Source organism: Puma concolor, chromosome A1 (genome assembly GCF_028749965.1).
Source record: "Puma concolor isolate L17-30 chromosome A1, mPumCon1.1.hap2, whole genome shotgun sequence".
NCBI classification, from domain to species: Eukaryota; Metazoa; Chordata; class Mammalia; order Carnivora; family Felidae; genus Puma; species Puma concolor.
In genome coordinates, this window is record NC_141667.1 from 174,271,664 (window position 1) to 174,298,885 (window position 27,222).

Below are 27,222 nucleotides of genomic sequence, written 5' to 3' on the forward strand. Positions count from 1 at the left end.
TATTATTAATTATTCCTTTATTGCTGAACCCATCGTTTCTGATTTTTTCACATTGCACATCAGTAGTCTAAATAATCTTTAATTTTATTAAAGATAATTTAATGTGGGGCGCCTGGGTGGCTCAGTCAGTTGAGTGTCCAACTTCGGCTCAGGTCATGATCTCACGGTCCATGAGTTCAAGCCCCGCGTTGGGCTCTGTGCTGACAGCTCAGAGCCTGGAGCCCGTTTCGGATTCTGCGTCTCCCTCTCTCTCTGCCCCTCCCCTGTTCATGCTCTGTCTCTCTCTGTCTCAAAAATAAATAAACATTAAAAAAAAATTTTTTTTAAATAAAGATAATTTAATGTGAACAATTCTTCCATTTTAGTGAAAACAGTTTGATTATAATACTGCCTTTCAACTGAGTACATCCCAAATTTAAGCATTATTGCACTGGTGCAGAAAATCTAAAGTACTTTTATTTGAGACAGGAAAACTTGGATGTATCTTTTCACTTCATATGTACGTTGTAGCCCTATGTCTGCTGTGTCTTTGTCAGCTCGGCTGCTATAACAAAATACGGTAGACTGGGTGGCTTACAAACAACAGATATTTATTTCTCATAGTTCTGGGGCTCTAGGGATTGAGCAGAGAGTTTGTTAAAGTGAGGTCGTGGCTGCGTGTAGGTGTAAAGCCCATGTTGATTTCTCCAGCCTAAACTACCCTCTGAGCTCCGGATGAGATAGCCAGCTTTGTACTTGGTATCTCCTCGGGCTTCCCAGGTGTCATATGTCTCAGATGAGGTGCTCGGGCTCGTCCCCAGATGTGGTTTTCTGTTGTTTGGTGGCATCCTGGTCTGAGCAGTCAGGAGCACGCCTTGAGCCCGTGTCTCCCTCAGCACCCAGCACAGGGGTATCAGCAGGGCCTGCTGCGTGTCTCATATCCACATTCTTCTGTCCATTTCTATTGCTCCTGCCCTCCACCAAGCCCCCGCCATTTCGAAAAGGACCCTGTAACTGGTCTCCCAGTTCCAACCTTCCCTTTTCCCAGTTTGCTTTCCAAGGAACAGACAGGACCATCTGGCTGCTGGCTACCACCTGCCACCTCATCCTGGATCCTCTCTCCGAACCTACACTTTCTGACCACAATCGCCTTCGGGACACTTGTAGAACATGCCAGCCTTTTTCTCTTCACACATGCTCTTTGCTGCCGGGACATCCTTCCATTTGCTCTTCAACGTGGCTGTCCTTCCCCTCTGTATTAGTGTTCTGTGCCTCATAGCAAATTACCAGCAATTCGTCTTCTCCGAGTGTCCGTGAGCACAGGCCTGGTGGTGCCCTGTGCTCGGAGTCTCACAGCCGCATTCGGGACGTGGGCTTGGCTGCTTTCTCATCTGGGGCTCAGGGTCATTCCAGGCCCGTTCAGGTTATGGGCAATATGCAGCTCCTTAGGGTTAACAGTAGGATCAGGACCCTTAGTTCCACAGCTCACTACCCGGCTGTTGACTTCTTCAAGGCCAGCAGGAGAGAGGCGCTCGCCTGACTAAGGCCCGTGCAGGGTAATCTCCCTTTGCATTAACTCAGAGTCAGCATATTAGGGACTCAAAAAAAATTTTTTTTAATGTTTATTTTTGAGAGAGAGACAGAGAGAGCCTGAGCAGAGGAGGGGCAGAGAGAGAGGGAGACACAGAATCCAAAGGAAACTCCAGGCTCTGAGCTGTGAGCATAGAGCCCAACGTGGGGCTCAAACTAATGAGCCATGCGTGAGATCATGACCTGACCCAAAGTCGGACACTTAACCTGCTGAGCCACCCAGGCATCCCAGACTGGGGGCTTTAAATGTATCTGCTAAGTCTCTTCACGTTTGCTGTCTTGTGTTGGTTAGAAGCACATCTCAGACTCCAACCAGCCCATGTCTTCGAGTCTGCTCTTGCTGCTATAACAAAATACCATAGACTGGGTGGCTTTAAACAAGGGACGTTTATTTCTCACTGTTCTGGAGGCTGAGAAGTTGCACAGTCAGGGGGCCGGCTCAGTTCCTGGTAAGAGCCCTGTTGCAGATGCCTTCTCACTGTGTCTTCACGGGGCAGGGAGAGAGCAAGAGAAAGCTCTCCGGTCTCTCTTAAGAGCACTAATCCCATCATGAGGACCCTACCCTAATTCATCCAAAGCTAATCACCTCCCAAAGGCCCCACCTCCTAATACATCACGTGGGGGATTAGGGCTTCGACACAGGAATGGAGGGGCAGAGGGGTGCACAAACATTCAGTTCATAACTCCACCAAGAGAAAGGTTTTACGCAGGGCGTGTAGTCTGGGGGTATGAACTTGAGTACCATTTAGAATTCAGCCCCCCTCTGGCCTTGGCTTACAAGTCATCTGACACCATCTAAGTAGGTAGCCTCCTCCCTTACGGTTCCCATCATGTCACAAGTGTAACTCTGATTGCTGTTTCACATAGTTAGATTATTTATTCATTTGTTTACTGTCTCTGATCGGATCACTAGCCCTGCGAGGGAGGGACTCTGTGTATCTGGTTCTCTGTTGTATTCCCAACGTTGATTAACCTAAAGTGTGATTGGCATTCATTAAATATTTGCCGAATGAATGTGGAAGGTTGCTAGTCGGCCAACAAGGAGATCATTCAACCTTGTTATGGATGGAGGAATGCTGATTGGAGGGGTCAGAAGAGCAGGGTTGAAAGAGTCATCTGTTGGTATGAGCACAGGCCCCTGGTATGAACCTGGGCCCCCTTAAACTCAAGGCCATGCTGGTCTACCTTGTTGCCCTGCTCACCTGTCATGCTTCAGGCACTGAGCCAGCTTGAGAGAAGAGGCAGTGACAACTTAGAGCGGTTGCTTTTCTGGGAGAATGTTCTAGCTTCCCTTCAAGATGTTCTAAGGTAGTAGTAGTTCCTAACCAGGACGTACTTCAGCATGACCAGAGGCTCTTTCCCAAAATACTCTTGCCCAGCTCCACTCAGTGAGATTCTGATTTAGTCTAGGATGGTTTCTGTTTTGGATCCATGGTTTGAACAACTGCTCTTATGATTTGAGGTTCAACTCTTGTCCTTCAGGACGTCTTACAGCGTTGGTATCTAGGGACAGAATTCAGGCCTCCTTACAAATGCGGATGGTGTTTAGTCCTTGCTCCTTTAAAGCCTCCTGTGCTCCAGACCGTTGTAGGAGTTCCGGTGGCCCTCCGGCCAGAATACAGTGCAGGTTGCAGATTTGTACTCTTGGCCACTGCGAGGCGTGATGGAAAGATGGACTGTTGGTGGTTTGGTGGAGGGAGGAGAGGCCTTCCCTGGTTCCGAGTCAGCTGAGCTGCCCCAAGTATTGGGAGTGTGGAGTGTCTGTGTTGCCGCTAGGCTACGCTGCTCCATTGTCTGTTGGTTTTGCCTGTTCAGAAGCTGCTTTTCTCCTTCCTTAACTTCTCTTAAACCCTAACAGAGGGGAGAATTCAATCAGGTTTAGTAATCTCTGCCTGAGACCTAACTATTAATTATTCCACATGATTGCTGCCTACTGTTCCTACAATGCACATATTGTATTTCTCTGTTTAAGGGAAGTTGTGATTGCCAACTTTTTATTGCTTTACCTAGGCCTCTTGGCAGCTCTTTGTTTTTTTTTTTTTTAAATAACATTGGTAGGAGTTCAAAGGGAGTCACAGATAAACGATGGCATGCGCTTTTGACCCGACAGAAGACTGTAGAGCTTGGGAGGTTGTATGGTGGTCACGTAACAAAAGGAAAGGAGGACAGAGTACTGTGTTCTGGTAGAGAAAAGAGCATAGTACTTGGAAAGGTAGGAGGTCACAAGAAATGGGCTCAAGAGCTCCAACTTTCTGAAATAATCTGTGGCTGTCCCTTGCTTAGACTGTTCTCTCAGCAGACTCTTTTCTGGGCTTTTCTAGTCCATTCTCAATTCCGATATCAAAATGTTGCCAACCCTTAGCTTGTCCTGTGTCTCCATCTTCTGGGAGTCTGGACGGACTCTACATGTTGTTGATCAGAAACCCCTACCCAGACCCCTGGACATTTTCACTGGCTTTTCCTTCTATTTTCCAGCTCAGCATTTCCCAGACTGCTTTGGGGCACTCTCCTCATGGTCTGTAGAAAATGTGGGGAAGGTTGTTGGCAGTGTTCTCCTGGGGGAGGTTCTTGGCATCCGCTAGGACACGAAAGGTTCTTCTTCATCCTCACTCAGGAAACCTTTTCCACTTGGTTCAACCCAGTGCTTGTCTCACCTCCTCTGGGCACAGATTACTCCAGTGGGAAGACCCTGCAATGTATTGAGAGAGAGCATTAACTTGTTGTTGTTGTTTTAAATGTAAATAGATTTTTTTAGAGCAGTTTTAAGTTCACAGCAACACTGAGCAGAAAGCACAGAACGTTCCCAAATACCCCTTCCCCCCTCTATACGCACAGCCTCCCCCGTTATCAACATCCCGCACCACGGTGGTACCTGTGTTGGAATTGCTGGGCCTACATTAACAAATCATTGTTACCCGAAGTCCATAGTTCACATTAGGGTTTACTCCTGGTATCGTACTTTCTATTTCTATAGATTTTGACAAGTGTCAAATGACATGTAGCCACTGTTATAGCATCATACAGAATGGTTTCACTGCCCTAAAAATTCTCTGTGCTCTATTCATCCCACCCTCAACCCCTGATTTAAAAAGCCAAGCAAGTTGGGAAATGCTGCTTTAGACGCTCTTTGTATTTCTCCTAGGCACACTCACCGGCCCCCTTTCTTTGGTCTACACAGCCCTCTCCATTTCCAGGGTGTAGGCTTGGAATGTCCTTAGCTCCATGGACCCATGTGTTTTTCCCCTCTGTTTAATGAGTAGTGAAATTGCTTTAATAATATTTCCCTAAATTATTGAAAACAAATTCTTCCTGAAGGTTTTTATGTCCAGTATATGATTCCATTTCCTGAAATGAAATCTCTGAAGATGAATCTGTTTATGAATCTTTGGATCTTTCTGTTCTCTGTGTCCTTCCCACGCTCCTCCCTCCTTCCACCTTCCTTTTCTCAGCGAATATTTATTGGGAACCTGCCAAGGGCCCGAGATGGTACTTGATCATTGGACATATGAATAATTAAGGTGGACTCTCCACCCCAGGCACATGTGGACGCCTGAGGGTTCAGGACCGCATTGGGTTGCAGCCACTCTGTGGGGCGGGGTGGGGGGGCCCTGACCCTTTATCAGTGCTCATTCCCGTGGTATTGCATGCAATGTGCTCAGGTGCACACAGCTGTTCACGCTATCAGTGTTGTGTGTCGCGGGTCACAAGCTCCCCAGGAACAGAGATGAAGCCCTCATACAGCCAAGGCCATGGTATACAGTACCCAGAGATGGATTCAGTGACTTGATGTGCACAGATAACCTAAGGCCAGCAAAGAGCCACAGGGTGTATACATACAAACTGCAGAATGGAGACATTTCACATACAGTTTGCAGACCGATGCCTTGATTTTTTTTTTTTTCCAGCTCTTGTCACATATAGAGAAACTTCGAACCTCCATGATAGACGATCTAAATGCAAGTAATGTTTTCTACAAGAAAAGGATAGAAGATCTAGGGCAGAGACTCCAGGAACAGAATGAACTGATTATCACGCAGAGACAACAGGTATTTGGGGCTATATATTGGCACTGTTTTTCCTTAAGTAGCACAATTTATCTAAGAACATTTTGTTTTATTTTAGAGCATTTGTAAGTTGGATAAGATAAAGGAGGTAGGATATTTTCTTCCATATGGTTGTTTGTAAAAGCACATCCAATAGTTTTTTCAAGGCATTTTCAAAAACCTGTAAAGAACAAGCAGATTTATTCAATTGGAATTTAGAATAAATTTGAAGAGAAGAATTTCTCTTCGTGATTACTTTGAGAAGAAGCCCAATCCAAATGCTGCTTCTATAAAACTTTTGCCTTCATGTCTTTAAAGTCCATTTGTCCTCTGTCTTTGGGGGATTTCATGACAAAAGTTAATTTGCTAAGTACAGTTATCTTGTCCATTATCTAGCATGTCCCTATCCGGTTTCAAACATGAATCGTTAGAAAACTGTTTTTCTTTGCAGATTAAAGAGTTTACCAGTAGACCATTAAACACTGTCAGTGAACCCAAAGGTGAGTGGACCAGGATCCCAGTGTTGGAGGCAAGGTGGGCCTCCCTAACCGTGCACCAGTCATCAGAAGAATGTGGGGTCCCGATGGTTGACAGGCACTAAGATGACATTCCTGTGGTGACTTTAATTTTAGTGATCTGTTACTGAGATCCAGAAAGTTGAAGAATTTTAAATACCTAGACTGTTGTTGAATGGCCTTATATACTTTTTATCAGAATACTGTTATGCACAAAATACATCCTTAGTAACCATACCTCTGGACTGATGTGCCATAAGGTGAATTTACAGTTAAAAGCAAAAGGTCTAGAGACAGACTGGGCTCAGCGCCCATCTCCAGCATTGTGCGGCTCTGTGAGTCTCTGCCTCAGTTTCCTCAGCTCTAAAGTTGAAGAGTTAGCTACATCATAGTCTTGTTATGAGGATTACATGGGAGAGCATATATAAAGTGCACCTGTTAAACACTGGCAACAACTATTGTTAATGACCCTAACCTCAGTTTCTCTAAAGTACTGGAGAGGCTTCCTGTGTCATTCTCAGCCATGGCAGTTGGAGATTAAAGATTTATTCTAGGCACAGTTGGGGCACAGACAATCCCCGTCTCATTCAGGAGCGAGTCTAGAAGGGATGCTGGAGCCAGAAGTGCAGGGTTTCCTGATAAAGTGTAAAATTTACCTTTGTCTGGACCCCTTTCAAATAATCCAAGTTCCTGCTTGTCTCAGGTTGTTAAAGGGATACTGTCTGCTTGAGGAGCACAGGTTGGGGATTGGTAATGGGTGCATGAGCTACATTTCCTCCTTGAATCTGGGGGTCCTGGGGGTCCATTGACCTACATACTTGGTTCCCTCTTGTTTTGAGATAAAGCTTTGGGAAGGGCTATTGTCCCCTATAACTTCTCTTCAAACGGTGAGAGTCCAGGTAGTGAGCAATACCTATATAATTACTTAGCATAAATATTTGACTGACCATAATTTTAGGAAGAAGTTTTATAAGGACTTATGTTAAACACCTTTACTCCGTTGGATGAGTGACTATATGTTGGTAAATTTTTTTTTTCCTGAGGGAAAAGATTAGTATAAGGGCTGGCAAAATATGACCCATAGCTTGTGATTTTTGTTATTAATTAATTAACTTTTTTATTTCAGGGAATCCTTTAACCTGGCAAACATTCGAATCTAAGCCAACTGCCCCAGCTGTATCTAGTAAGTTTCTATAATAGCCTCAGGGTTCAAAAGATACTTTAATAATGCTAAACCAATACATGACTTATTATTTTTAGAGACTCTTCTTTGAAAACCAGTGTGTTTGGAGAGTATATAATAATCTATTTTGATTCCTGGCTTTGACCTAGTTCTAAAACCCAAGACAAGACTGTAAATATCTATGTAATTTTGTGGTGATTTTGGTTAGCCATACCTAACCTATTATTTGTCAGGTCTGTTCTCTGTGTCCTTCCCACGCTTGTACTTGTGGGTTTACAATGTGACTGTGTGGGGTGGCCGCCACATTTTGGCATCGCTGAGGGTCAGTGCTGCAGGCTTTGACCTGGTGTTCCGTCAATCACTCACTTGAGGAGGGCTCGGCAAGTCTGTCTTCCGGAACCATCAGGGTTTGGCTATAATCCACAAAGACATAATCTAAAGAGTTTAGAAACGGAAAGATTGTTTTCCTAATAATAGTTAAACAGTTGAAATATTCTTATTATTCTTTTAGTCCATTCAGGAAAGTGTAAGGATGGAGGAAGTAAGGGTGATCCTGGACAAAAGAGGACGTGCGTGCAAACAGGGATCAGAATACCAGGGAAGGGGTCAGGCTGAGGCTAGGCGCTGAGTGACGGTACCATTCATATGGGCCCAGGACAGTAGTGATGAGCATGTTTGGGAATTTGGCACAATTGACTGGGAAATGCTAATGGTTTTCACCGCTCAGTCTTCTTAAATGCTTCTGGAGGCCTCTCAATGTTACTTCTGCAAGCAGAAGAGGTTGAGAAGTGCTGAGGAGGGAAGGGCAGGTTAGTGCCAAGAGTGGGGTTGAGGGGATGGTAAAAGCTGGGCTTACATCTTATGGAAAAAATGCATTTTGTAGAAGGATGACAAGGTTAAAAGGCATTAAATTGTTATTGTTCATACTTTGTACTTGGCACAATATTGGAACAATCTTTTGTTCCAATAAAACTTTATTTACAAAGACAGATGGTGGACCAGTATGTTCCATGGGTTTTACTTTTGCAAACCTTGATCTAGATTATAAAAGTTGCAAATGACTTTCAGGGTCTTGTTTCTAGGGTCTGTGTGTGTAATTTACACACAGCTAGGAGTTGAACACTTTCACCAGTGGCCGTTGTAAAGACAAAAATGTATGCCCATGGAGGAAGCTAAGGTTTGTGGCCAGTATTTTTCAGAGTAGGATTAGAATTAAAGATCTATCTTAATAAGCTAGTGGAAGAGAAAACTAACAGACAAATACATAGTCCAGAGAGGAACCTCAGGTAAGAATTGTCAAATATTGGAAGGGAGGCTGTGGAATCTAATTTTCTGACGATATTTTAAAAGTAGAAAGCATTTAGTCTTACTTGAATCAGACTTCTCTCTAGGCTTTGACTGAGTTAATGCCTTCTCACAATGTGTTCCAGCCGAGTGATTGGATTTTTAAAATTGATTTATTGTACATGAACGTTCATACCAGCATCATTCACAACAGCTAAAAAGTAGAAACACCCAAATGCCCATCATCTAATGAATAGATATATAAAATGTGGTCAGTCCATACAGTGGAATTGGCTGATGCTAACATGCTATGTGCAACATAGATGAACTTTGAAAATGTGGTGTTAAGTGAAAGAAGCCATTTACAAAGGACCACAATGTTTGAGTCCATTTTATATGAAATGCCCTGAAATGAGGCAAATCCACAGAGACGGAAAGTAGATCAGTGCTTGTCAGGGACCATGGGTAGGAAGAAATGGGGAATCGTGGCTAATGGATGTTTGGGCGCGTGTGATGAAAATGTTCTAACATTAGGTAGTGGTTATGGTTGTACAACTCTGAGTTCACTAAACACCACTGAATTCTGTATTTTCAAAGGGCAAACCGCATTTCAATAAAGCTGTTACAGAGAATTGGTGTAGGTTAGCTGGTGACTGTCACCTGAAACATTTGTCCCTTAGGATCTGTATATATCTTGACTTATCGGAGGAGTGCTTGATTATCATCAAGTTGAGATGCTTATGCTTTTGTTACGGGAGCCTGTGAGCTTTCTCTCTTTGTGCTGTTTCAGTGACTGCCTCAGCCCCACAGACTTTGGATGCTAAATCAAGTCTAACAATGGCACACGGTAAGTTTCAGCCAAGTCTCAGCATTTTATGTGCAGTTTCTGCCCTGAGTCAGAGAACTTATTAACTAAAAGTGCTTCTGTGGGGGTAATTATGCAAAACAAAACAGAAGACGTTTTAGCAAATGCAAAACAGTTAATAAAACTACAGCCTTCATATGTAATATTATCGTAAACTGTGAATATACCTACTAAAGTCATAAAGTAAAACCTGTATATGTTGCTGGACTCACAAGCAGAGATTTTTAACTTTGAGTAGTACTTTGATTATGTGTGATTTCGGGTGGAAAGTAGTAGGTGTTGGGTAAGAAGGTGATTTTCTACTAGACCAGCCAACCAGCACGTGCCACAGGGCATGTGTGACTGTTTTTGTAACTTTCAGTGTGGCAGCAAATCACCTTTTTTAAACAAACAGTTTCAGCGATTGGCTGGAAAAATCTAGAAAAGACATGTGACGGAAACCAAAGGGAAAAGTAGGAACCACTGGTGGAAATCACTGCCAGGAGTCCATTCTTGGACCAGGGGCACAAGGATGATAATTGTTAATCACACGATCCAATAGATAGGGTGAATTTTTGTAGCCATATTTTATTTTTATATTATTAAAGTGTTTACAGTCTTTGCAAGCATGTTTTTAGTGCATTGTTTTCCTGTGGTCACCTGTGTATTAACTGAATTAAAATGGGAGAGGAATCAACTTTTTTCTGTTATCTACAAATGCTTCTGGAATGTAAATGATTACTTCATTGCATTTTAGTTAGACTTAAATCCATGGTCAGTCATATCAGACTTTGTGTCTTCAGAAGTGTTGTGGTTCATACGATCGTGGCCTTTTGTAATTATCTCTTTGCTCACTGATGGACTCATGAAGTGTTTATTGCCCCTCACTTTTTTTTTCCGAAGGTCATTTCAGGAAGATCAATACCCTTGAGCATATGTGTTCACACTATGTGATGCATAAATTCCCTACTTAGTGGGTGTTATTATTGGCAAGTGTTTATAGAACACTCGGGTTTTCTCCCTCTGGGCCAGTGAAAGAGATAAAATGTATGTTGCATCTATGTAAATTTGCTTTAATATTGAATAGACAAGAAAATTTCCCCTGGCAATTGCTCTCTACTCGTATTCTTTATCTTGGGTCTAAAATCTCTGTCTTGCCTTCTTTTTCAGGGTTGATTTTTATAATGCATTGCTGACTGCTTCTCTGTACTTTCACAGCGTGCTATAGTTTCTTCTTCTGTCTTTTGTTACTTTGTTATCATTAGCCTTTTGTGTGACAGTGTCTGAGGTCTACATTTTCTTTGTTAAAACAAAAAATATAAATATTTTTGGCACCCCTATAGTAAGTATGATTAGTATTTTGGACCCCTATAGTAAGTATGTAAGTAAGTAAGTAAGCTGTCTGGAGTTAATTCAAGAGTCCTGACAAATCCATCAGTTTCAAAGCACTGTGTTCCTTATGGACTTTGCCCTGATTGGAGCTGGACTGCATGAACCAGCCATGCCCCCTTGTTGGCATCTGCTGGGATTAAAATGCTAGTTTTAAATGCCAGCCAGACCTGGCATGAGGCCTGCAGTCTTTGGATTGGGATCTGAGCTGATTTGTGAGCATCTCAATGGGCAGGAGCAAGGAGGAGGCTAGTACGGGGGCCCACTGACCTGCCCCCCACCCCCAGCCATGGCAGTGTCCCCAACGGTAGGGGTGGGGGAGGGGGCAGGGAGAGTAAGTCTGTATTGCATAACATTATTTAGCCCGATTACGTCTCAGTCTTTCCTTTTCCATCTCAGAGCTTGATGAGGTTCTTTACTGTGAGAAATGTCGTGATTACTCCCTGTCTTAGGTTGGAGGTCTGCAGGTGGGAGGTTATTGGGCAGTGCTCTTGGACAACCCCCGTGAGAGAAGACGTGGGTGGAAGGGGACGCCGAACCCAGATACAGCTGCAGTGGAGGCCTCGTCAGATCTCACCGGGGGTTTAGAGCTGGGATGGGCAGTTCAGAATTTTCCTGGATCGAGCGATCAGTTACAAGATGTGGGCTGTCCCAGAGAGGAGGCAGGGGTGTAGGCCACTCCTTTCAGCCAAGACAAAGCAAAAAATAGAAGCAAAAGGTAACAGGAACGCACTAGATGTGAATTAATGGTGCAGATGAATTATTTGGCTGAGCATAGAGTATGCAGAAGAGATTTGAAGGAAGTAAGGTTGGTTGAGACTATTCATGGCAAGCGCCGTGTGCCAGACTATAGCTGTTCAGGCCGTTCTTGTGACATTATGTAGCTTCTGAATGTTCTTGAGGCTGGGTGTGGCCAGACTTGGAGGACTAAGCTTGCGGAAGCTTAGCCTGACCAGAGTGTATTCGAAGAATCAGAGCTGGAGAGACCAGCTGGGGCTCGAGTAGTGGTCTACAGGAGATTCTTCACCTAGGAATTGGGGTTGAGGTTTTGAAACAAGAGGGAGCAGACATACCAGCCATTCCTGGGAACTGGTGGAAAGGTACAGGTGCAGATGGTTCAGGCGAGGATGAGGGAAGGGTTAAGAACACGATGAGCTCACGGAGACCGTGCCATTTAGAGGACTCTGGGAGACAGATGCAGCCATTGCCAGTGGGAAGGCACATGGCTTCGTGGCCAAGAGCCTAGACTTTGAAGGGAAGCAGACAGTCTGGATTCATAGTTGACTCAGGAAGCCGTAGGTTTGGGTTTCCCTGCCTGACAAATGGGGAGAGTAGTAATGGCTACTTTGGTGGGCTGTGGTGAGGATCAGGTGAAGCAGGACCTTTGGAACAGGAGCCAGTGAGCAAGCCCTGGCCAAACGTTAGCTTCTGGGGTGCGGCCGACAAGTGCCAAAGGACTGGATAGAGATCTAAGAGTCTGTCTTCTGGAGGTTATGGTAGGAGACTGACATAACAATTTTTCTGGAAGCCTCTGGAGCGTTCACAGGGGAGAGACTTCAGCTCTCACCCTGGATAGAGATCTCAAACCAGGGCAGGAACTGGGTCGTTTGGAGGCTGGACCTGTGGCTTATAAGGCATAAGAATGGCAGGCCCTTCTCTTCACACTTGGACATCAGTCTGCTAGTTTAGGGAGCTGGGGTCTGGTGGGCCTCACTTGCTTTATTGTAGGAGCCTGGCTTCCCTCCCCTAGAACCCTGTCCTCTGCCCCACAGCAGCAAAGGTCACAGTTTTGAAGATTTATCCTGACTCCAGAGAAATAAGTCCTAAGATGATCTCTGTAATACAATGGTAATAAATATGCATATGATGGTTTGGGGAGATTTTAGGGAGATTTTCCTCATAACTTTATTTTTGTCATTTTCATAAAGTATAATAAAATATATACCATGTGACTTTAAAAATTGAAATTAGCTCTCCTCCTAAAAATCCCTACTTTCAGCAGTTCAAACTAGTAAATAGTCTATTTGTGTAACTTTACTTTTTAATTTTTTTAATATTTTACTGAGATAAAATTGATCTATAACATGTATCAGGCGTACACCATAATGATTTGGTAATTGTATATATTGTGAAATGATCACCACAGGGTCTAGTTAACATCCATCGCCACACATAATTACAGGATTTTTTCTTTATTTATATGACTTTAAAATCTTGCTGCTGAATGGCAAATTCAAAAGCACGTTTCTAATGTTCAGCAGCCGTGGTCCATGGATGTAATTAAATGCTTCTTTGTGTGATCATGTTCATTTTCAAAATTAGACTACTATTTGCAAGACTGTGTTCCAGAAGTTCATTGGAAGGTAGTTTAAAATGCATTTCTCCCAGTCAACGTTAGATAGGTTGACTTGGTTGCTGAATAAGCTATAAGAGCCTATTTATATATACTTAAGTATAACATATATGTATTTATTTGTGTATCCCTGTATGTGTGTGCATATGTTTGTAGATGCCTAAAACAGAGTACCAGAAGTACCCTTCAGCAAATTAAATCTAGAACATCAGAGTAGGGGGTATTAAATCTGAGGGAATCTGTGCAAAGCACATAGATCTGTGCCCGACAAGCTGGTGGGCTCTCAGTAATTGTTGGCAGTTACTACCCTCAAGGTCACCCACTCTGGGGTCAGGTGGTGGAATGAAATGGCCTCGGCCCTGTGGGTGCAGGTGGAGAGCTCCCTGGGGAGGTCCCTGTGGCAGTCTCCAAGCTGAAGACGAGTGAAGCACGCACTTCCTAAGCTAGATCTCTGGTTGCATTTTATCCCGTGTCTGAAACCTGACTCTGCCTGACGCCCAAACCTGACCTTCCCCAGGAAGGAACTTCCCCTCTGTTGATGGGATAGCATTTAGCTTTATCTGTGCTGCCTGTGGGTTTCCTAGTGCACAGTCACCAGGAGGCCTCATCTCCGCACCCCCCCGCACCGCCCCCCCCCGGGCCCTGTTCTGGGGTGGGATTGGGAACAGCCTGCCTTCACGTGCAGTCTGTCCGCAGCCTTGCCCTGGTGGCTTTCCCGGAGTGGATGCAGGTGTTGAACCGTGGTTTGGGGACACAGAGGCGTATAAGGACAGGGTCTTAGTCCTCCTGCTGACCCTCGGCCACCCGTCCTCCACCATCCCGGTCCTCCCACTTAAAGGCCCCGGGGCTAGTGACAAGTGGGAATCCCAGAGCCTTGGGCATTTTCAAATATTTTTATTTTTGGAACTGAAATCCCTTCATTAATTTTCTCTTTAGCCACCCTATCAAAATACCTTATAAGGAAAGTATTTGGGGGGGGGGGGTGTGGATAAGTGAAGACGACCTTTTGCAGTTGTGTCCTTGTGCCTTAAAAGAATCGCATCAGGCACGAGGTTGCTGAGTGAGAAACTGGGTGTAATTATTTGAAAATATAATTTCCTGAGAGGGGACTTGATGGAAAAGACGTGGAAAGAGAAGATATCACGAAAAAGTGACCAGCTTTAACTGACTGCCTCCATATATTTTCCCCCAGCGAATCCTGCTATTTGGGGCATGATTAAAATACTGCAGAACTATATAGGTCTCAAAGTTGTTTGCAAGGAAACTAATTTTACTTTGCTGTTGTCCTGTTTGTACTGTTCTTATTTTTCCTCATCGATAGAACAGGCATTCCCATCGCACATACTGGAACCAATAGAAGAGCTTTCAGAGGAAGAAAAAGGTAACCAAGGGCTCCATCAGGGGTCCTACCTGCCTAGAGTCTACTTAGATGCCAAAACGCAAGCCTTGAATCCGATCCAGTGGTTTTTGTCACACCGTATCAAAAGTAGGGAAGACATTTAGGTTTGGAGATTATGCTTTCAGTCTATCTGTAGTAATCTGTCATCTTACTCCTTTAACATGCTGTTATATTTTCTTTCCCCTGCGTTCCTGCATTCTTAGCATCTGAATAAGACATTTTTGTGTCAGTCGTGTGCCCGATGATAACAAAAATATTCGTCGCACAGTAGGTATTTCTCACACCCTGGATCTGGGAAAGGAGTGGGTGAAGTACCCATTTCAAAATGATTTTAATAGCAAGAAAATCGTAATGTTTGAGTTCTCAATGTAGAATATTTAGGTGCAGAATAATATCTGTGTGGGCAAATTTGGGAGCTGTTCAAGGTTTGGGGAGATAATTAAGAGCAATTGTTACTTATTCATTTGGCAGTTCTCAAAATCACTTTCTGTCCATTAATTTTGAAGTTTATGAAAAATGTTCCACATTATTAAGAGTATTTTCTATGCCAGACTTGTAGATCCTAACACCATTACATCTGAATCTGTTTATCATCATTTTCTCCTTAACAGTGATAATGCTTGACCATTTATCACCTCTTTAGGAGAAAGCAAATGGTTAATATGTATATAGATTCTGGCCTTGCCATTTGTGTTAGAGAATTAAAATTTTTTTATTAAAAATTTTTTTATCTTTATTTTTGAGAGAGAGACAGAGAGAGAGAGAGATAGAGAGAGAGAGAGAAAGCACAAGTGGGGGAGGGGGAGAGAGAGAGGGAGACACAGAATCTGAAGCAGGCTCCAGGCTCTGAGCTGTCAGCACAGAGCCCAACGCAGGGCTTGAACTCATGAAATATGAGATCGTGACCTGAGCTGAAGTTGGAGGCTTAACAGACTTGAGCCACCCAGCTGCCCCGAGAATTAAAATCATATATTCCAATTTGCAAATTCTTAATAGTTGTTATAACTTCTGCTGTGTTATCTAGACAACTTTTTCCAAATTGTTTAGAAATTGAAAAGTGACTAAACCAGGCACATCTATAAAATCTATGCAATGTGTATTTTCAATTTGCTTTCAAGTAACATGCTTTCTCCCTCCTCCATGTCATTTACTGATGTCTGGAACACAAAGTATCTTATTCTGTGAAGAATCTATGTAATGCATCAGGAGGTTCATAGAAAAGGTCCAAAATTTTTAAACAGGAGCCCCAAATCATATGGTTCACACTCATTTAAAAAACGAGTCAGCTAGGTTCCAAGAGGAGTCCTGCTTTGTTCACCATCACTTGGGGCCCTGCTTCCTTCCGCTGCACACTTCTGCCTCTGTTTCTTTTAAAATTCTCTACCCAGACCATGTAGGGGGTGAGTTTGGGCGGCAAACACCGTCATTGGTTGTGTTGCCACATGCAAGGGACCCGATTGGGAAAGAAAATAATCTTTGCCACCCTCGACTGCGTTCAGACACAGCTCTAGTGGGACATAGGAAAGGGCTGCAGACCACCAGAAAGCCCTGAGTCCCAAGCACACTGTTACGGAAGCCAGGGACCCAATGAATCCTTCCAGTGCTTCCATGGGGCCAGCAGATTAATTGCCATCAATAAATTCCTCAGCTGTGCTAACATTTTGCGATGATATCTGTGCAGCTAAATTTTGGCAGTGGTTTGTTTGCAAAGCGCTGTGGCTGTTACCAAGAAGTAAGGCATGCATGACTATTTCTGCGTCCGTACTTTTTTGACAGTGCCAGAGAGGCATATTTGATCTTGCTGTCCTATAGGACGTTAGGATGTGAGGGCCAAGAGGGCTCTCAGGGGCCGTTTTATTGTTCAGAACCTTGAAACACAGGGGGATTGGGAGCTTGCTCCAAGCTATTGGGCTTCATTAGTGATGGGGCTGGAACTAAAGTCCAGGTGTTCTGCTTTCCGTAGTTTAATGCAAGGAATGAAGTGAGAGAGGCAGGCTGGTCCAGGACTGGCAGGGTGCCCCTTGGAGCAGTCTCTTTACCTCTCTGTTTTTAGTGTCTTCAGGTGAAAAATGAGACAATTAATTACTAGATGATGAAGTCCCTTCCGACTCGGAAATTCTGTTTTGGTTTTTTTTTTACTGTTTGCTTTGCACTGCAATTATTTGCTCACCATGAATGCTGTGTCATTAATCTGATATAACTGATCATTTGTGTGGGCTGTTATCCACTGGCCACCTACCTGGGTATGCTTTACATTTAAAAAAAATTTTTTTTAATGTTTATTTTTGTGAGAGAGAGGGAGAAGTAGGGGCAGAGAGAGAGGGAGACACAGAATCTAAAGCAGGATCCAGGCTCCCAGGTATCAGCACAGAGCCCGACGCGTGGCTTCAACTCACAAACGGTGAGATCATGACCTGACCTAACGTCAGATGCTTAACCGACTGACCTAGGCACCCCATGCCTTAAATTTTTTAATGAGAGGAAATGCTGATCCTTAGAAAGTTTTGTCTTACTGATCTTGTGAGCGGTATGTGCTTTAATTAAAGTCTTCAGCTGTGATTGGCTTTCAAGTGATTAATTCCACCTTTACATAAAAACTTTATGTTTTTTTCCTGTTCATTCTATATTCTTTCTTTTGCTTCTTATCGGCCAGCTCCAGCCTTCTGAGAGTCCTTCCTACCAAGAGGTTTCTAATTATTCATAAATGCATAATCCAAAGCAAGCATCAACATATAAAGTGAATTTGAGGACAGAGGGAAATGTTTAATCTGCAGTCATTTTGGGAAACTCGGTCATCAGAATGAATTTGTCATCAGGGTTGAGAATGAACCCAGACCAATCAGCAAACAAATTCAGTTCACTTGACCCCCGTCCTGGAGCAGACAGAGCCTGGAGCCTCTCTGGCTGTGCTTGTCTTCAGTTCCTTTTATATCCTGGATACTGACCCCAAAATTACCTTTGTGTAAACAGGGCAAGAGGTGTGTCTGTTTCAGTGGTAGCGCCATGACTCCCAGGTCATCTCTTGGTACCTCTTCTCATTTTAGCCCTAGATATTTGTGCACTTGATGGCCAACTAGCAGCCAAAGCCAACAACACGGCCATGGCTGCAGCTGGATTTTGGTGCATTATCCCTGGATTTTGATGCGTTATCCGTTACTAGGACAGAAGTGCTTTTTTGTTTATTTTTGAAAGAGAGGGGGAGAGAGAGAGAGAGAGAGAGAGAGAGAGAGAAACAGACAGACAATGTGAGCGGGGGAGGGGCAGAGAGAGAGGGAGACACAGTATCTGAAACAGGCTCCAGGTTCTGAGCTGTCAGCACAGAGCCCAACACTGGGCTCCAATTCACAGACCAGACTGTGAGATTATGATTTGAGCTGAAGTCAAACGCTTAACCGCTTAACCAACTGAGCCACCCAGGCGTCCCAGAAGTGCTTTTTTTTTTTTTTTTTTTTTAAGGTGGCCCCAGGATACAGGAAAACATTGGTGGGAAAACAGCATGAATGCTGAGAATATAAAATTTGAGATTACTTCTGACTTGTATTAATAAATAATCTTACAAAATTTCATAATTTCAGTTTAGCAAGCCGCAGTACCAAAGTATAGCAAAGCATTATCATGCAGGACCTTTCCTTCTATTTAATGTACATATCATCATTTGACTGATTTTGCCCTCAGCAAAACCAGTTATTAATGAGCAGAAATATTCTTTACCTGCTGGAATCGCACTAAGGTTTAGAGAACATCTGAACCACAGAGCGTTTTGTTGAGGGTCTTCTGTCAATCTGAGTGCCGTGGGTCCCTACACTTCCCATGGACTGAGGTGGGGGAGGGAAGAATGGGTGTATCTGGAGCCGCTGGAGCCCCAGACCCACTAGATGCTGGCATCTGGTGCTACCCTTGTTGGGTAAAACACCCCTGTTTGGAGAATAGACTCCAAAATGATAGCACTGGTGACGTGTTCTCTCAGATCTGGCTTGGGACATTCACTAAGGGTCTGAACAGCCCACTGTGAGGCCTCTTGCATCAAATTCTCAGCTCCTTTGACATCGGACTCAGTTCAGGGTCATGTAGACATGCCCCTTCTCCAAATGCTCTTGAAGTAGACATTTTTTAGTGGGAAGGAAAAGCTAGAATATGGCCTATTGTTTTTTCTTTGCTTTTAATTAGAAAGGCTCTTTTAAACAGAATATACTTCTCCCAAGACCTGTATTAACCTCTTTTTCATTTTGGTAAATATTTTGGGAGGGATTATAATTTTCATGTTTTGAAATTTTGTATAAACTTCTACCGAATTTATTAAATAAAAACTTAATTATTTAATGTAAACTGGGCTTCTTCATAAAATGATACATAAATTCTAACTGATTTTAAGACAGATGAATTCTTCAGAAAGTAGCAAAATAATTTTAGGATAAACCATTGAACTTCTAAAGAATTTATTTTTTCTACTGTGCTTCTATAGAGACATTTCTCTTGCATTATTTATCTAGTTATAATTCAGTTAAGTGGGAGGGGCAGAGAAAGAGGGAGAGGGAGAATCCCAAGCAGGCTCTGCACCTGTTAGTGCAGACCTAGACATGGGGCTTGAACCCATGAACTGTGAGACCATGACCTGAGACAGAAACAAGAGCCAGCCACTTAACTGACTGAGACACACAGGCGCCCCTAAAGACACTGAAGTTTTTTTTAATGTTTATTTATTTTTGAAGAAGAGAGAGACAGAGTGTGGGGGGCGGGGGGGGGGGCAGAAAGAGAGGGAGACACAGAATCTGAAGCAGGCTCCAGGCTCCGAGCTGTCAGCACAGAGCCCGACGCAGGGCTCGAACCCACAAACCGCAAGATCATGACCTGAGCCAAAGTCAGACGCCCAACCGACTGAGCCACCCAGGCGCCCCAAGACACTGAAGTTTTAAAGCAAACTTAACATAGTTTTGAAAGTTGTGATACTTCAGCATTGTATATTGTGCTTGAATGACCAAACGACCCAAAAACTGTATTACAAAATGCTTGCTTGCTGTTTAAAAGTGGTGTTTTGCCATTTTCTGCTTAGGGATTTTATGTATTTTTCTTTTTTCTTCTCTTTTCTTTTTTCTTTTCTTTTCTTTTTTAAATTTAAATCCAAGTTCGTTAAGATACAATGTAGTATTGCTTTCAGGAGTTGAATCTAGTGATTCATCACATACATATAACAGCCAGTGCTCATCACAAGGGCCCTCCTTACCGTCCATCATCCATTTAGCCCATCCTCCACACCCCCCCATCGCCTCCAGCAACCCTCAGTTTGTTCTCTGTATTTAAGAGTCTCATGGTTTGCCTCCCACTCTGTTTTTATCTTATTTTTCCTTCCCTTTCCCTATGTTCAGTCTGTTTTGTTTCTTAAATTCCACATGTGAGTGAAATCATATGATACTTGTTTTTCTCTGACTTCTTTTCGCTTAGCATAATACACTTCAGGAATATTTAATTTTTTTAACACATTTTGTAAACCTTATTTCAGGAAGGGAGAATGAACAGAAATTAAATAACCACAAGATACATTTAAGGAAAGCTTTGAAGGGTAACCCCTCCCTCAATAAGGAAATCAGAAACATGTTGGAGCAGAGTTTGCTGGAGAAACTGGAAACCTTGGGGATTAATGCGGTAAGCTCATTCATTTCAGGAACATTTGTTGGTTGTGCTTTATTTTGCTTTCTCAATGGGAAGGGATCAGAGAAGAGAAGAAGGCATATCTGTTCTGTCCTTGTGGATTCATTCTGTCCTGATGGCCCACCTTGCATTGTTGGTTAGTCAGACAGACAGAGACAGACAGACACACACACACACACACACACACACACACACACACACACACCTCTGTGCATTCGGTCCTGGCACTCAACAGCCTCTCACCGCTAACCAATCATGTAGAGTCATTCACACATCCCCTGTTCCACTGCGCTGGGAGTGCCTTTCGAGGTCAGAATAGCATGTTGTGGTATGTTAGGGCATCCTCTTACCTCACACGCAGCCATAAAGACAAAAGGTTGGCATAGTTTGTGCTAACAAATGTTCATGAAATGAAGAACATGCCAGGATAATTCGGTTAACGGTTCATCTCTTCAGGATATACGTGGTATTTCAAGTGATCACTTCAGTAGAGTGCTAAGAACTGTGGAATCAGCAAGACATGAGCGAGAAAGACAAATACCTAACATTCAGCAAATTCGAGAATTCCTTGAACGTGAGGTCAGCTGTAAAATCGAGGAGAGAAACTTACTGTCCTCAGGTAAGCCCGTAACTGACTGCCATTGCATTTCTGCACATAGGAGCGACATCCAGTTATCTTTCATAATTTTAAATGTCTCACAAACTCTAGAACTTGATTGGCAAGTCTAATACCAATGAACCGTTTATATGTTGGGTCTCGGATTTTATTTTTATATTAAAAATTGCCTGTGGTGTGGACTCTAGACCCAAGAGACAAGTTTGTTGGTTTCAACTGCCAGTGTAGACAGTATTGTGGTATTTTCTTCTTCACTCACTGATCATCAAGGCAATGGAGACTCATGAATGATACTACTATTCCAGATAAGTATGGTGCTTCTCAAATGGATACCCTCTCAACTGGAGAAATACCCAAGGCAGTGCAACTTCCTCCCAAAAGCAGACAACTGATTAGGCAAAGACCTGTTTTCACTGATAGGACATCTGTTCCCAAGTGAGTATTTTTAACGCTAAAATTCTTGTATTAATGTTTGTCCTAGTCAGCTTGGGCTGCCATAACAAAATACCATAGACTGGGTGGCTTTAAAAGTTTTTTTTTTAATGTTTATTTATTTTTGAGAGAGAGAGACAGAGACAGAGCACAAGCCAGGGAGGAGCAGAGAGAGAGGGAGACACAGAATCCAAAGCAGGCTCCAGGCTCCAGGCTGTGAGCATGGATCCCGATGCGGGGCTTGAACTCATGAACTGCGAAATCATGACCAGAGCCAAAGTCGGACGCTCAATCGACCGAGCCACCCAGGCACCCCTGATAGACTGGGTGGCTTTAAACAACAGCAATATGTTTTCTCACACTTCCGGAGATTGAAGTCTGAAATCAGCGTGCAGTATGGTCGGGTTCTGGTGGCAGCTCGCTTGCAGGCTTGCAGACAGACGCCTTTTTTCCCTTTTTGCTCACTGTGTCCTCCCATGGCAGGCAGAGAGAGGACTGATCCCTCTTCCTCTTTTTTTTTTTTTTTTTTTTTTTAATTTTTTTTTTTCAACGTTTATTTATTTTTGGGACAGAGAGAGACAGAGCATGAACGGGCGAGGGGCAGAGAGAGAGGGAGACACAGAATCGGAAACAGGCTCCAGGCTCTGAGCCATCAGCCCAGAGCCCGACGCGGGGCTCGAACTCACGGAACGCGAGATCGTGACCTGGCTGAAGTTGGACGCTTAACCGACTGCGCCACCCAGGCGCCCCCTCTTCCTCTTTTTAAAAAGGACACTAATCCATTTATGGGGGCCCCACCCTCATGACCTCAGATAAACCTAATTACCTCCCAAAGACCCCTTCTTCTGAGAGCATCACATTGGGGGTTAGGAGTTCCACGCACGGATTTTAGGGGGACACACACTCACCCCACAACAAGGTTTGACTCAGCCAAGAGTCACAGCACAGCTCCTCCCGGCCTGTCACGGGCACTGGCACACTCGTGCTGCTGATCCTCGTCAACATACGTTCAAAGCCACAATCACCAATCCCCTAGAAATTTACATTAAATTATGTTATTGGTCCATGCCGTTTAGAAATCGTTTTCTGTTGTTTTTTAGAATTAAGAAAAATATCACAGAAGATCATTTTCCCAAAAAGTCTTCAACTCTTACGTGAGTACTTGGGAGCGGGGAGCAGCCATTTAAAAAATTCTTTTCACTGAACGTTCCTTTTATCATAAATTAGTGTGTGCACTGTGATTAACTAAAGCCCTAATGATTAAACATTGTAATTGATTTGTTACTCTTTTATGACATGTCTTTGTTTCTTTACCAGATTTTATGTAAGTCAGTAGCACTTATCACATCTTGACCTCCACTAAGAAGTGAGACCGCCCTGAGTCATTTCCGTTACTCCCCTCAGTGTCCAGTAGTTTTCAATAAGCACAAAGAATTAAATGGATGATGTCAACTTTTAGCGGCTGGATTCTTGGTAGCACAGTCAGATGATATTGCAGTCTTCTCGCTCCTTGTGGAAATCAGGAATGGCCCTAGACCTTACTGTCTTCGGCCCTCTCGGGATACTAAGAATCCTAGCTGAGTTACTCATAAACTGTGTGCCACTGATTCAGTAGTTTACCTGTTTAAGCCTGTTTTCTTTTTTTTTTTTTTTATTTTTTTTTCAACATTTATTTATTTTTGGGACAGAGAGAGACAGAGCATGAACGGGGGAGGGGCAGAGAGAGAGGGAGACACAGAATCGGAAACAGGCTCCAGGCTCTGAGCCATCAGCCCAGAGCCTGACGCGGGGCTCGAACTCCCAGACCGCGAGATCGTGACCTGGCTGAAGTCGGACGCTTAACCGACTGTGCCACCCAGGCGCCCCTAAGCCTGTTTTCTTATCTGTTCAATGGGATGATGCTGCCTTTTTCACAGGATAGTACTACTACAAATTAATACATGAAAAGGGCTTGCCTCAGTGCTTGGCAGTTCATGGGGGCATAATAAATTATAGGTATATTTTTGTTTTTACTTAATAATGGTTTTTAGTTTTGTTATTTTACTTATAATTTATATTTAAGGGAATATAATTTAAATATAAATTTGAGTATTTATAAGTAAATTTAATTTTATCATAACTGAAATTTATCATCAAGTTTTTCTGGAGATAGTAATACTGTAAATATCTCTTCTTGGGGCGCCTGGGTGGCGCAGTCGGTTAAGCGTCCGACTTCAGCCAGGTCACGATCTCGCGGTCCGTGAGTTCGAGCCCCGCGTCGGGCTCTGGGCTGATGGCTCAGAGCCTGGAGCCTGTTTCAAACTCTGTGTCTCCCTCTCTCTCTGCCCCTGCCCCGTTCATGCTCTGTCTCTCTCTGTCCCAAAAATAAAAAAAAATAAAAAAAAAAAAAAAAAAATCTCTTCTTGAGGCATTGTGTATATATAGTAGAGACAATATAAACTATATATATATATAAACTATATATAAATATATATATAAACTATATATATAAACTATATATAAATATATATATAACCATATATAGTTATATATAAACTATATATATAAACTATATATAAATATATATTTAACTTATATAGTTAGAGACAGTATAAATATAGTAGAGGCAATAAAAATGATTTACCCTTCAAAAGCACTCTTCATGTACATAATCTCATAGGAAGAGCCTTATTTCATGGGATGTGGTATAACAACATTGTCTGGAATTTAAATGCTCAAAGAATATTTTTTTTGAGAGAGAAGGGGAGGGGCAGAGGGAGAGAGGGAATCTTTTATTTTTTAATGTTTATTTATTTATTTTGAGAGTGAGCATGGGGGAGGGGCAGAGAGCGAGAGGGAGAGAGAGGATACCCAGCAGGGTCCAATGCTGTCAGTGCAGAGCTCAGCTTGGGCTCTCATGAGCCTGTGAGACCATGACCTGAGCTGAAATCAAGAGTCAGACACTTAACCCAGTAAGCCCCAGGCACCCCAGGAGAGAGAGAGTCTTAAGCAGATTCCACGCTTAGCATGGAGCCCCACGCGGGACTTGATCCCATGATGCTGGGATCATTACCTGAGCCGAAATCAAGAGTTAGACACTTACCTGACTGAGCCACCCAGGAGCCCTAAGTGCTCAAAGAATATTCTTAAATGAACAAACACTACTCTGAACTTCTCACTTTATTTTTTTTTTATTTTTTTTTTCAACGTTTATTTATTTTTGGGACAGAGAGAGACAGAGCATGAACGGGCGAGGGGCAGAGAGAGAGGGAGACACAGAATCGGAAACAGGCTCCAGGCTCTGAGCCATCAGCCCAGAGCCCGACGCGGGGCTCGAACTCACGGACCGCGAGATGGTGACCTGGCTGAAGTCGGACGCTTAACCGACTGCGCCACCCAGGCGCCCCTGAACTTCTCACTTTAAAATAGAATGCTATTTTAAATTTTTTTTTTTTCAACGTTTATTTATTTTTGGGACAGAGAGAGACAGAGCCTGAACGGGTGAGGGGCAGAGAGAGAGGGAGACACAGAATCGGAAACAGGCTCCAGGCTCTGAGCCATCAGCCCAGAGCCCGACGCGGGGCTCGAACTCGCGGACCGCGAGATCGTGACCTGGCTGAAGTCGGACGCTTAACCGACTGCGCCACCCAGGCGCCCCTAGAATGCTATTTTAAAAGGCATATCCTGTAATGTGAAATGACCGCAAATCCTGAATCATTGTAAATCCTGAAATGTGAAAACAATGCCGTTTGGGTTTTCATTTGTTTAGGACGCCGCCCTTCAGTTCAGAGGAAGAGTTGGATGGTGAGGACCTCATCCAGGCATGCGCATCCCCAGACTTACTTCTCATGCAGTCATCCAAAAGCAACAAGAGTAGCTTTGGAAAGAACACTGTCAAAAGTGACACTGACTGGACCGAGGGTAGTGAAATCGAGGACTCTGATATTTCTCCCAAGCCCACAGGTGAGCTGTTGTCATTGAAAATCCTTTAGGGGGGCGCCTGGGTGGCTCAGTCGGTTAGGCGGCCGACTTTGGCTCAGGTCATGATCTCACGGTCCGTGGGTTCGAGCCCCGCGTCAGGCTCTGTGCTGACCGCTCAGAGCCTGGAGCCTGTTTCAGATTCTGTGTCTCCCTCTCTCTCTGACCCTCCCCCGTTCATGCTCTGTCTCAAAAATAAATAAACGTTAAAAAAAAAAATTAAAAAAATAAAAAATTAAAATATAAATAAAGAAAGAAAGAAAGAAAGAAAGAAAGAAAATCCTTTAGGAAATTTTGTTTAGGACAGTGGTTCCTAACTAGGGGCACAAAGCACCGGGAGTCTGAGCTGGGAAAGTGCTCACAGGAAGGATGGGGCTAATCCAAAAGCTACTGTTGCCAAAGGAAGACGGACAGGGCACGGCAACTGACTGATGTGCAAGTGGAAGGCGAGGAGGGAGCTGGGGATACCGAAGTGTGTCAGTTTCCTAGGGCTTTAGGAACAAAGTGCTACACACCTTGTGGCTTTGAACAAATTTCTTGTCTCCGTTCCAGAAGCTGGAAGGCCAAAATCAAGGGTGGCAAGGTTGGTTCTTTGTGAGGGCCCCAAGGGAAAGATCTGGTGTGAGCCTTTGGCCTTGGCTTGCCAATGGCCGTCTGGTTGTCTCATCACATCACCTTGCCCCTGTTCGTCTTTGTGTCTGAATGTCTCGTTTTTATAAGGACACTAGTCATACTGGATTATGCCCTGCCCCCTAATGACCTCACTTTAATTTGATTACCCCTTTAAAGGCCTTATCTCAAAATAAGATCACGTTCTGAAATATTGGGGGTCAGGACATCAACATATGCACATGGAGGGATACAACTCAGCCCATACACTGGGTGCCTGTAAGAATGGCTGTTCTTATGCACCGTGCTGCCTTCGGGTGGGGCAGTTCTAGAGGAGCAGAAAAGCCAAGGGTAGGACTGCTGATAATTTGAAGAGAAGTGGGGCATAAGGGTCATTTCTTAAAAAAGAAGTTCTGCTTAATGCAGTTTAAACATTATATATTTCAAACACCTCAGATATCATTAATTTATCGTATTGTATACGATTTATATATGTACATATAATTATGTAAAATATAATTAATTTCAAAACAGTTAATACTGTTTTTGAAAATACCCACATGAATATTCCACTTATACAGACTACCTTGCTGAAATGAACATTTCTTTTTTTTTTTTAATGTTTATTTATTTTTGAAGGAGAGAAAGACAGAGTGTGAGTGGGGGAGGGGCAGAGAGAGAGGGAGGCGCAGAATCCGAAGCAGGTTCCAGGCTCTGAGGTGTCAGCACAGAACCCGACGCGGGGCTCAAACCCACAAACTGCAGGATCACCACCTGAGCTGAAGTCAGACGCTTAACCAACTGAGCCACCCAGGCACCCCGAAATGAATGTTTCTGACCACAACTTGAATGAAACCATCCTTCTTTGATTTAAAATGAAAACTTTATTACTTCTAGTCTCGGGAATCATGATCTTTTTAAAATGGATTATCGCCCCTCCCCCGTTCATGCTCTGTCTCTCTCTGTCCCAAAAATAAATAAACGTTGAAAAAAAAATTAAAAAAAAAAACGGGGCGCCTGGGTGGCGCAGTCGGTTAAGCGTCCGACTTCAGCCAGGTCACGATCTCGCGGTCCGTGAGTTCGAGCCCCGCGTCGGGCTCTGGGCTGATGGCTCAGAGCCTGGAGCCTGTTTCCGATTCTGTGTCTCCCTCTCTCTCTGCCCCTCCCCCGTTCATGCTCTGTCTCTCTCTGTCCCAAAAATAAATAAACGTTGAAAAAAAAAATAAAATGGATTATTATAAGGGCATTAATGTAACTTTCTGTCAATGCCCAAAATATATCAATTGATTTTAATTTAATAAATATGATTTTTTGCAAAGCTTACATTTTTTCAAATTCGCCTGTAAAGTTATTTCGGAACCAAACATAGATAATGATTTTTTT

At 43.5% G+C, this 27,222-nt stretch overlaps 1 protein-coding gene across 1 annotated transcript in view; it reads left to right on the top strand.

Annotated features, from left to right (window-relative positions):
- Nucleotides 1-27,222, top strand: part of DZIP1 (DAZ interacting zinc finger protein 1) — a 63,614-nt gene that overhangs the window by 32,210 nt on the left and 4,182 nt on the right. The window contains exons 11-20 of the mRNA XM_086717249.1: nt 5,475-5,615; nt 6,064-6,112; nt 7,254-7,310; nt 9,385-9,441; nt 14,502-14,561; nt 20,077-20,219; nt 20,682-20,844; nt 21,147-21,276; nt 22,374-22,427; nt 25,022-25,215. Of these exons, the coding sequence (XP_086573375.1) occupies nt 5,475-5,615; nt 6,064-6,112; nt 7,254-7,310; nt 9,385-9,441; nt 14,502-14,561; nt 20,077-20,219; nt 20,682-20,844; nt 21,147-21,276; nt 22,374-22,427; nt 25,022-25,215 (1,048 nt within the window). The remainder of the gene's footprint in view (nt 1-5,474; nt 5,616-6,063; nt 6,113-7,253; nt 7,311-9,384; nt 9,442-14,501; nt 14,562-20,076; nt 20,220-20,681; nt 20,845-21,146; nt 21,277-22,373; nt 22,428-25,021; nt 25,216-27,222) is intronic.